The 11,977-nt window shown below is 37.3% G+C and overlaps 1 protein-coding gene and 1 pseudogene across 1 annotated transcript; both read right to left on the bottom strand.

The window, feature by feature from the left end:
- Window positions 1-159: 159 nt before the first annotated feature.
- On the bottom strand, window positions 160-929 carry LOC127095275 (uncharacterized mitochondrial protein AtMg00810-like). The gene is made up of 2 exons (XM_051033987.1): window positions 468-929; window positions 160-360 (listed from the first exon to the last, which is right to left on the bottom strand). Exons 1-2 carry the CDS (start codon window positions 927-929, stop codon window positions 160-162), a joined length of 663 nt encoding a protein of 220 aa, XP_050889944.1.
- Window positions 930-3,493: 2,564 nt separating this feature from the next.
- On the bottom strand, window positions 3,494-4,428 carry LOC127095274 (uncharacterized; annotated as a pseudogene).
- Window positions 4,429-11,977: the final 7,549 nt, after the last annotated feature.

Below are 11,977 nucleotides of genomic sequence, written 5' to 3'. Positions count from 1 at the left end.
TATATATATATATATATATATATATATATATATATATATATATATATATATATATATATATATATATCAATGTGTAACATTTGGTCAACTATCTAATTATGATACAACATAATTATAGGAAACTAACTATGACTAATTATAACAAAATATTCTATTCTATCACACCCCCACAGTCGAAGCGGGAGGTTCACGGACGCTTAGACTGGTCCGAAAATCATCAAAGAGAATGCAAGGAAGTCCTTTGGTGAAGATGTCTGCGATCTGATGTCTTGAGGGAACATGAAGAACGCGAGCCTGACCACGAGCTACCTTTTCCTGAACAAAATGAATGTCCATCTCAATATGCTTAGTACGCTGATGCTGCACAGGATTACCAGATAGATAAATGGCATTAACATTGTCACAATACACCAAAGTGACATGAGGAATAGGAAAATAAAGTTCCAAGAGAAGATTGCGAATCCAACACGATTCAGAGACAACATTGGCAACCCCCTATATTCGGCTTCAGCACTGGAACGGGAGAGAGTTGGCTGCCTTTTGGAAGACCAAGAAATAAAGTTGTCACCTAGAAAAACACAGTAACCAGATGTAGAACGTCTGGTGTCATGACATCCACCCCAATCAGCGTCAGTGTAGGAGATAAGCTTTGTAATAGGAGATGAGGATAGGTGTAGTCCAAAATGTAAGGTGCCCTGAACATAACGCAAAATGCGCTTAAAAGCAAGCATGTGTTTCATGTGAGGGGCATGCATGTGAAGACAAACTTGTTGAGCAACATATGATATATCAGGTCGAGTGAATGTGAGATACTGTAGGGCCCCTACAAGACTCTGATACAAGGAGGGATCCTCATAAGAAGTGTCGGAGGAGGTGCTGAGTTTCTGCTTGGTGTCAACAAGAGTGGTTGATGGTTTACAAGGCGCCATGTCAGCACATTCAATGATCTTTGATGCATAAGTGCTTTAACTGAGAAATATGCCATCAGGATGATGAGATACTGCAATACCCAGAAAGTATCTCAGAGGGCCCAAATCCTTCATTGTAAACTCAGATGCTAAGAGTGACATAATTGATTGGAGGAGGACCTGAGTGGAGGTGATGAGGATGATGTCGTCTACATACAGCAGAATGTAGGCCATGTCTAAACCTTGTCGATATATGAAGAGGGAGTGGTTTGATGTGCTATGGCGAAAGCCAATGGTGGCGACATAGTCAGCAAAACGTCGGTACCATGCCCTAGGCGTTTGCTTGAGACCATACAATGACTTCTTCAACCGACATACATAATCTAGATGAAGGAGGTCGCAGAAACCTAATGGCTGATGCATGTAAACAGTCTCATGAAGATCACCATGTAAAAAGGCATTCTGGACATCTAGTTGATGAATGGGCCATGATTTGGAGAGAGTAATGGTAAGCACTGTTCGAATGGTAGCGAGTTTCACCACGGGGCTAAAAGTATCATCACAATCCACACCTACAACCTGTGACCTGCCATCACCTATAAGACGAGCCTTATAACGCTCAAAGGAGACATCCGAATTTTTCTTATGCCTAAAAATCCACATACATCGAATAAGATTAGCATCACAAGGATGAGGAACTAAATCCCACGTCTTATTTCGAATAAGAGCATTAAATTCAGATTGCATTGCGGATTTCCAATTCGGGTATGATAAGGCTAGTTTGGGGTATTTAGGTATGGGAGAGATAGTGTGGTCAAAGTGAGAGATTGATAAGTTAAATATCGTGCAGGGTTTGACAATGTCTTTCATGCTTCGGGTGGTGATGGTTCGTGTAGGTGGAGGTGGATGCGGTTGAATTGATGATGGTGATTGAGAGTTTATTGTAAGGGCGTGTAGATCGAAGAGGTAGGAGATAATGATTGTTGATTTATTGAGGGTAGTGGTTGGTCAATTGGGATTTTGGGTGTTGGTTGGTTATGTGCAACAGGTGGTGAAATTTGATTTTGCCACTGATGTATCAGGTAGGGGTGAAGGTCATCATCCAGGAATTGATAAGAGTGAAGTGAAGGGGTGTGTATCTTGGTGAAGGGAAATTGAGTTTCATCAAAGATAACATGCCTCGAAATTATTGATTTTCTATTAGACAAATCAAAACACTTATAACCTCTATGATTCGGCGGATAACCCAAGAAGACACACGGAGTAGAACGGGGTTGTAACTTATGAATGGTAGATGACGGGAATAATGGATAACATGGACAACTAAAGACTCTGAGATCTGTGTAGGTGGGATCACGATGATACATGAGTTGTGTTGGTGACTGATTATGAAATGTTTTACAGGGAATAATATTTAATAGGTAAGTTGCCATGTGGATAGCATGATGCCAAAACGAGGGGGGAACAGAAGAATGAGCTAGCATAGTGCGTATCATATTATCAATGGTTCTTATTTTGCGTTTCGCTTTCCCATTTTGTGAGGATGTGTGGGGACAAGAGAAACGAAAAACTAGACCATGATCAATGCAATATTTTTGAAAAAGCTCATTATTATATTCACCGTTATTGTCACATTGAAATGTTTTGACTTTTTGCAAAAATTGAGTTTGAATGAGTTGAGTAAGTGACTTGAACGTTTCAAACACATGATATTTTCTGCTAATAGAAAAAGTCCACAAGAAGTTTGTAAAATTATCTAAGAATAAGACATAATATTTATGACCAGTAGAACTTAAAATTGGAGACGTTCATAAATCACTATGTAAAATGTCAAAAGGCATCAAAGTCATAGTTTGAGAATAAAAAAATGGCAATTTAACTTGTTTGCCTAAAACACAATAGTCACAAACGACAGAAGAATTAAAAGGTTCACAATATATGAACTTATTTTTGCGAAGGGAATTCAAAACAGACACGCCAGGATGACCAAGGCGACTATGCCAAAGACTGGATGTGAGATCGGCAAAACTGAGAGGAGTGGTAACTGGATAAAGATCTCCACGACTGTCACACCTTAGAAGGGTGATCCCCGTATGAAAATCAGAGACAGTAAAACCAAAAGGATCAAAGGAAACAAAAACACTGTTGTCAGTGGTGAGTCGTCTCACAGAAATTAAATTTTTAATAATTTTCGGGGCATGCAGGACATGGTTAAGGTGAAGTGGTTGGTGAGATGTGGTTATTTGTGTTTGTCCAGTGCCGTGAATTGGGATTCCATGGCCACTGCCTATAATAACTTTCTGATTTGAATTACTTACTGGAAAATAAGACGAGAGATTACCTTGTGATGCGGCTGTGTGAGATGTTGCGCCCGTGTCCATGTACCACTGATTGCCAGGAGTGTGGAGTGACATGGTGTGCATTGCGGTCTCAATGTCTTTCGGTATCTGAGATGAGGTAGAGGTTGCATACACCTGAGGACGCTGTCCTAGAATGCCTGGCTGCTTAGGAGGACTGACATGGCGTGTCCACTAAGAGGTGAGATTCAAACACTGCTGCATAGTCCATGGTGGTGGAGTCCAGCCCTATGGTTGCCAGGTTGGGTACTGCTGTTGCTGTTGCCAAGGAGGAGCGGACCAAGGTGAGGGAGCGATGGGAGCTCCAGACTGAGGTGCACTGCGGTTACCACGTCCCCCTCCACGACCCTGGTTGCCACGGGAGCGAGAACGGTTGTCGGGGTGGCGGTTGCCACGCTGAGAGGTGTCTTCAGTAGGTTTCGACTGAGTGGTATGCATAGCAGCATGAGAGCCTGTGTTTGCCATCTTAGCCATACCGTCTTCTTCCAAAGTGAGCATGGAACGAGCCTGATAGAATGCCGGAAGAGGGTTGCTTTGGCGAATCAAAGTAGCAACACTGCGGTAAGCTTCTGGGAGACCAGAGATCAACTAAAGGACCAGACGATGATTGTTGACATGGGAGCCGACATTTCTCAACTGATCAGAAAGCATCTTAAGATGCTGACAGTAAGCTGAGACATTGGGAAAATCCTCCATACGAGTGTTAGAAAACTCTTGCTCAAGAGTGACAACTCGAGCATTTTGGTTGTCCTGAAAAATATCTTCCAAGCGATTCCATGCTTCCATTGCAGTGGAGTTAGGTTCTAGAATAGTGGTCAGCAAATAGGTAGAAATAATGGAATAAATCCACTGAAGAACGGTGGTATCAAGAGTGGACAATTGTTCATGGTTGGTAGCTCTTTTCCGATAGATGGAACGATGTGATGCAGGAATCGATGTGAGCGAACATGGATGCAGAAAAGCTCGGCCCAGGTACCATATTGATCTTTTTCCATCTCAAGAATAATAGGAATGTGGTTCCTAATATTGGAGACGACAAGAGCGGGATGAAACTCCGATTTGGAACCTCGAAACGTGGTGTTCTTGGGCTGGTCGAAATCACCAGTATCGGCGGATTTGTGGGTATCAACGTCACTGTGTTCTGAATGGTCTGATTTAGACATGGCTGTAGGTGCGACGGCGGCGGCGCGAACAGAGGTGGAAGGCGAGAGATTAGGGTGGTTCTCATGTTCGACGGCGGCGGTACAGAGTACAATAGTCCTGTTGATGCGGCTGACTTCAAAGAGGAAGAAGAAGCATGTGGCAGCGGACTATAATGAGGGAGAAGAAGAAACGTGTTTCTGCGTTTTTTTAAAGAGAGGGATCGATTATGATTGATATCATGTAAGATAATGGAAATCGTGTCCTTCTCATTGATCTGAATAGAATATATATACATCAATGTGTAACATTTGATCAACTATCTAATTATGATACAACATAATTATAGAAAACTAATTATGACTAATTATAACAAAATATTCTATTCTATCCGAATAGTCTATCTAATATAATTAAGTGTTAACCTTGGTTTGAGATCAACAAAAACAACAAACAAAAATATACTTATAAATAAAAGTCAATATTTATTACTTATTAAGAAAATTTAAATATTTATGATTTTTTGAAACATGTTTTATAAGAATATATGAAAACAATTTAATTAATCATTATTTATGAAAAAAACTCAACCTTTTTATCTTGATTAGCTTTTTTTGGTATTTTTTTATTGCCTCCATTTTTGTCTACGATTTATCATGTTATCATGTGATATGACTCTAATATAACATTGTTTACGTGGGATCACGTCAAACATATCTGTCAATGCATATTTTTAAAATAAAATGAAATGAATTTTATAATATTATTTAATATAATTAATAATTAATAAATCAAATAATATTTATTTAATAATTTATGATTCCATTATTGGTTAATTTACAAAATAAAATGTTTTTTATTTAAGGTGCCATTGATGGTTAATTTACTAAAAGTATTTTAAAATTCAAAGATTACTTAAAGAAAATATATAAAGGAAAACTAAAAACTCATCGACTTATTCTTACGATTTATTTATTTAAACATTTATTCTTTCATATATTCAATTTCTTTATTAAACATAGATAGAGTACGCTCCTTCAAGCTAAGTATTTTTTTTTTAAAAAATAAATCTGAATTTTATTAGATCTAAAGATTACAATTGAAATTTTTTATCTACCACACTTAAATCTATCACATTTCCAAATGTTGTGATTTTATCATATTAGGGTTGCTAAATAAAATTTATTTTACTATTCACCGCACTTGAATCTGTCACACTCTGAAATATTTTGATTTTATCATATTAGCTTTGCTAAATAAAATTTATTTTACTATTCATTTGTAATATTTTAAGATTTTCGTTAAAAATGTGAATATTATGGATTTTTGAACCAACTATCAAATTTATGACAAATATACAATTTTATGGACAATTTAAGATTTATATTGAAGTTTTTTGAAAAAATTATACATTTTTATCTGTATTTTTCAAAATGTCCAATAAAAACTCTATTTTTCATGCTTTTTAACTATTTTTTTTGAAAATTCCAGTAAAAATAAGCATAACATGTTTTGCACCCATACAATTTTTAGAATTTTAAAATAACCATTATTTCAATTTAATATTTAAATAACTTATTTTTTAAATTAATTACCAAAATAATCACATTTTATTACTAATGCGCAAGTTGAACTGACAAATCTAATTTACATTTAAAGGAGGCGCTGAAGTCATTGACGCATGCATGTAGCCAAACATGTGTAGGCGTCACATGTAATGGCACATGCATGTGAAGGCGCCACATGCATTGGCGCATGCATGTAGGCATGTGAGTGTGCGTCACATGCATTGGCGCATGCATGTGCCATGTATGTGTGTGTCTAGGACAATGACGCATGCATGTGTGTGCTGATCTATAAATACAAAGCGTATCTCCCATAATTTTTCACACAACTTCTTACCCTTCTTCCATTTTTCTTCCATCTCCTTCAATTTTCTTTTCTTTAAAATGTATGAATATTCAGATATTGACAAGAGAAATGTCGATTTAATCTTTTCAACAGTGCAACCTCCGATAAAGATCCGACTTTGGAATATAGAAACGTTCGAACGTCTTAATAGGACCTTGAATCGTTGGTTAGATGGAGAAATTACAGAGGGTGAAAGGATCAGAAGAATTCAATGGCTTGATACCACGTTCAACCAAAATGGAGAAGTTCGTGTATGGGTGGATATTAAGACTGACAGAGACGTTTACATGATGATGTATACTAGTTACAAAATTATTTTGATGATTGTAATCACATAGTTATGTTGTTGTAATCACATAATTATATTATTTATGTGTTGTATTTGTTAGTGGTGGTATTTTATTTGTTGTAGTTTGTTATATTGTTGCTTAAGTGTTGCTTATGTGTTGTATTTATTTGTGATGGTATTTACTCACAAAGTTATCATATGAAATGAATGTTGTTTTTAATATAAAGCAAAAGAGTTACAATTAAAATTATCTTGTTGTGCTTGTTCCAACACTAGAACAATCAGTACGATTATGACCAGGCTGACGACATGAACTACATAATCTAACCATTTTGTTCGCCGTATCCATTTCGGTTCGAATACGGGTGCTATTTGGACGACCCTTTTTCTTTCTTCTCATTATTTCATTATGCCAGAGAATGTTCCATTGATATGCATGCCATTAATCCTCTTTTGCTACAACTGAAGATATTTTTTTAAAATGTAAGTTTAGTGTTTGATGATGAATAGATTGATCACATATTAGCATGTGGTTAAATAGGGTAGATGGTGAAGGCAATGCATGTAAAAGACAAGGTAAGTGTACTGATCACGTAAAGAATCTGCAAGATTCCATGCAGAGACAAGACAAGGCAAACACCCTTATCAATGACGCCTGTAAGATTCTTCTACCCTAATAAGCCAAGGCATGAACCTGCATGATTCTCTGCAAAGATGCTTCTGCCCTAACAAGACAAGGCATGCACCCTTATCAATGACGCGTGATCACATAAAGCAACCCATGCGGCCTCTTCATTGGCGCCTACTCACATGCATGCTTAAACGCAAGGCATGCACCCTTACCTTTGGCACATCCTCACATGCATGCAAAAGTAAAAGGCATACGCCCTTATCAATGACGCCTACACTTATACATCACATGCTACTACTTGCCAACCTATCTCATCTATAAATATTGCAACAACTCACCCTCTACAACACTCAACATCTGCAACACTCAATATCCGTAACATTCAATACCTGTAACATTTAACATCTACAACACTCAACCTCACTGCAACACTCAACCTCTCTGCAACGGTCAATCTCTCTGCAACAATACGTCTCTATTGACTATGGGTGATGAACACCGAGGAACAATCGATAATATTGCGATATTTGTATGTTATTGCCTACTATATATTGTTTATTACATATTCTTATTCTTATTCTTATTTCGTAACAAAATGTCTCTATTGTTTATTACTTCTTCTTACTTATTTCTTACTTATGTTTTATTAGGACCCAAATTGATTTCAATGTCGTGTAAATGAATATGTATCACACGATCCTTTGATAGAACCATATATTCAAGGATACAGTTTTGATAATCTACTCAACATAGTCTCATACTCGGTTGAATACAAATTTATTCTTGCTTTGTTAGAGAGATGGAGACCCGAGACCCACACATTTCACCTTCCTTTTGGTGAGTGTACCGTCACACTTGAGGACGTCTACATGTTGTTAGGTCTACGTATCGATGGTAAGGCCGCAAGTGGTAGAGTTAACCAAGATGACTCTATATGCAATGAATTGTTGGGTGCCCCTTTGTGTGAAGACACAACAACGGGAGAGACTTCTGGTCAACCTAGGGGTCAAGGTATTAATTTAAAATATCTTAAACAATATTAATCTAGTATAACATTAAACGAAGAATCTACCGAGTATGAAAAGATAATTAAAGCTCGGTGTTAAATTATGAATCTATTTGATAATTTTTTATTTCCTGAAAGTACTAGTAATACGGTAAATATTATGTATTTGTCGTTGTTACGAAACATAAATAAGGTAAGCACATATAGTTGAGGTTCAAATGTTTTGTCTCATCTATATAGTTTGTTATGTAAAAATGCCAAAAAGAATACTTGCATATTTTATTCTTGCGTCTATTTGCTACAAGCATGGAGTTGGTCAAGATTGGTGTCACTTGCTCCAGTCAACGAGAAACCATTCACATTCTCCTATGCAACAAAGTAAGTTAAAAATTTTACCATCTAATTTATTAGACTTTACACTTCAACTAACTGTAACTAATATATTTCCAATCTTTTCGATCTAGGTGGTCAATTAAAGGGATGAACTACAACAGGTGTCACAAACACGCTGTAGTAGTCTATTACAATCTTTTAGACCATATTGGACCAGAAGATGTAATACTACTACACAACTCTACATTTGATTTAAAAACATTATCCAATTACATATCCTCTAATCATGTCACATTCTTGTACAGTTTATCTGGAGGCCATATATGGATCTTGATCATCAGGTTAACCATGATGATGTTGTAGTTTGGACAACAAAAACACCAATTATCTGGTTCACTACTGTGGAGATGCACCAGAGTGACCGTGTAAAACTGCAATTCGGTATGCAACAACAAATTCTAGAACCTCTGACGTGCTTGGGAGATTGGCATCAACAAAGCGTCGATGGCCAATGGGATTATTCCGATTGGAGAGACTTCGTAAAAGAGATGTGTCGTCATTGGAGGAATCGACGACAACACATCTTAAATGAACCAGTCACACATGGTGCTAGACCAACTCAACATTATATGGCAGGGTTTAGGTTGGTTACAACGCCACAGTTTGTGTCTGAACCAAGGTATTTGATTGATCCACACCAACGAGCTTCGTCATTAAACGCCCAACAACAAATCCCCACCCAAGAACAATGTCAACCAACTCAAACCCAACGACCAACCTCACACTATCACCCTACCATATACACCTAACCACCAAACACCCAACCTCGCAACCAATTCATGCCACACACCCAAATTCAAAACCAGGAATCAAACCCGAACCACCAACAACCATACACAACCACGAAAATAGACTATAGCCCAGATGATTCATACATTCAGCGTCATGCCATCGTAGCCCCCCCACCAATGAACATCCAAACACCCCATCGCCACAACACCCAACCATTGTTTGACTTTAGTACACCACAAGAATCATTGCTTCGTTTCCAAAATGATTCAATATCCCAATTTGGGCAACTATACCGTCCACAATCCACCTAACTACATCACCCCAACTACGACAACATGGACACTGAACTCAATTACGGAAGTGCCGTTGGCGACAATCCCCCAGCTATTGGGGACAAATGATGAAAAATATATCAAATACTGCTGAACCTTTCACCAGACTTTCACACCAGCCATTATTGAATCATGTTAGCACTCAAAGACCCCAAACACCTCAGGGAAATCGTGGGAGACCTCGAAGACAGCCTGACGCACCTGGATGTGGAACAAGGGGGCGTTTCAATCGGGCGAGTCATTGATTTTCTTGTCAATTTTATGTATTTTTACTTTATAGTATAATATATATTTAATTTAAGTATTTAATTTAATTAATTATAAATATAAAATATAAATTAAAAAAAAAAAGGAAAGTGCATGCGACATGCATTGGCGCATACACTGATGTAGTGTATGCATACGCCAATGCATGTGGCTTCAAGACATGCATGCGCCAAGACCATTGACGCTTATTCTCATTTGCAATGCATGCATGCGCCAATGAGTTGGACACCTCCTTTGAATGCCAATTAGATGCGCCAGTTCAACTGGAGCATAAGTCATGAAAGGTGCTTATTTCAGTAATTAATTTGAAAAATAGGTTATTTTAGTATTTAATTTGAAAAGGATGGTTATTTAAAAAAAAATCAAATTCTTAACTAAAATGTGTTTATCTCATGATGAGCTTTAACAAAAATAAAAAGTATTGGAGTTAACACGAGAAAGCATTTTATATTTTAGGTTTTTTTTTTGTAGAACAACATGACTTATGAGAGATATATCACATACTCACAAAAAACTTTAAGATGATAGACGAGTGAGTTCTTTCATTTATTATTATTTACATACCACCGTTGGTGAGTCTGGGAGATTCGGGAGCACCAATAAAACTAATGCTTCAAGACCATAAGAGAGGAAAACACCACATTTCAACTCAAAATTGTTGGAAATCCACCACAACCTATGGAGAATTTCAATCAATCTTGATGAACAAGATTGTTATCACTCACACAATAAAAATGAAAAGAGAAGAACAATGGATAAAGAAAGAAAGTAAAGAATGATGAAGAAGAAGAAGAATTAAATATGTGCAGAGTTTCTCTCTCCCCATAAACTGTGGAAAACTTCTTATTCACTTTGCAATTGCGAAATACCGTGAATATAATGTTATGAATACTCTATTTACTTCATTATAATAATAAGGGTTACTCTCTCTATTTATATATTTAGGTTAACTTGGACCCCAATCCAAAACCCAAAACTATAAAAGCCCAAAATAGCTAACACTACTAAAGTAGGTCTAAGTCGAAATCCTGTGTGAAGCAACATACTTCGAGACTTTGACACACTAACACAACTCAACACCATAGGTGATTTGACACTTCCTTGTTCTATCGAGCAACCTGCTTCAGCACAAGGAATTATAATTCAACACATCACATAATTCATTATGTCTAAGCTATATACATTCATCATAACTCTTAGTCTTCTGAACACTTCGACATACACTCCCTTCGTCATGATGTCTGCAATCTGATTCTCAGTTCTGCAGTGTTCCACATTCATCTTCTCATCTATTACCTGCTTTCGAAGATAATGGAATCTCATCTCAATGTGCTTGCTTCGACCATGTGCTATCAGATTCTTTGCCAAATTGATAGCTGACATGCTGTCGATCTTTATGGTAATAGCTCCATGAATCTTCGTTCCTATCTCTTCAACCAGATTTACCATCCATGTTGCTTGACATGTAAAAAGAGAAGCAACTATGTATTCTCCTTCGCATCTTCCCATCTACTACTTTCTCTCGAAGATAATGGAATCTCATCTCGATGTGCTTGCTTCGACCATGTGCTATCGAATTCTTCGTCAAGTTGATAGTTGACATGTTGTCGATCTTCATGGTGATAGCTCCATGAATATTCGTTGCTATCTCTTCGACCAGATTCACCATCCACGTTTCTTGACATGCATAAAAAGAAGCAGCTATGTACTCTTCTTCGCACAACGATAATGCCACTATTGGCTCCTTTCTCGAACTCCAAGCAACTGGTGCACCACCTAGCATAAACACATAGTCAGCTGTCGATTTTTGATCCTCAACATCACTACACCAACTTGAGTCGGTGTATCCTACTAATTTGCATTCTTTTCCTTCATCAAATGCAGGAAACAAAATGCCATAGTTGAGAGTTCCTTTCAAATACCTTAGTATCCTCTTCGCCGCTGCTAGATGTGGTACCTTTGACTTTTACATGAATCTACTTACCATACCTACACTGTATGCTAAGTCAGG

The sequence above is a fragment of the Lathyrus oleraceus genome, chromosome 6 (assembly GCF_024323335.1).
Source record: "Lathyrus oleraceus cultivar Zhongwan6 chromosome 6, CAAS_Psat_ZW6_1.0, whole genome shotgun sequence".
Taxonomy (NCBI): Eukaryota; Viridiplantae; Streptophyta; class Magnoliopsida; order Fabales; family Fabaceae; genus Lathyrus; species Lathyrus oleraceus.
This window is presented reverse-complemented; position numbering and strand designations above follow the sequence as displayed.

What these genes read in the sequence shown, in the direction of transcription:
- LOC127095275 (XM_051033987.1), bottom strand. Translation starts at nt 929, where the DNA reads ATGGCGCCTTGTAAACCATCAACCACTCTTGTTGACACCAAGCAGAAA. An exon ending in CAATGTTGTCTCTGAATCGT is followed by an intron (nt 361 to 467) that starts GTTGGATTCGCA and finishes AATCCTGTGCAG; the next exon opens with CATCAGCGTACTAAGCATAT.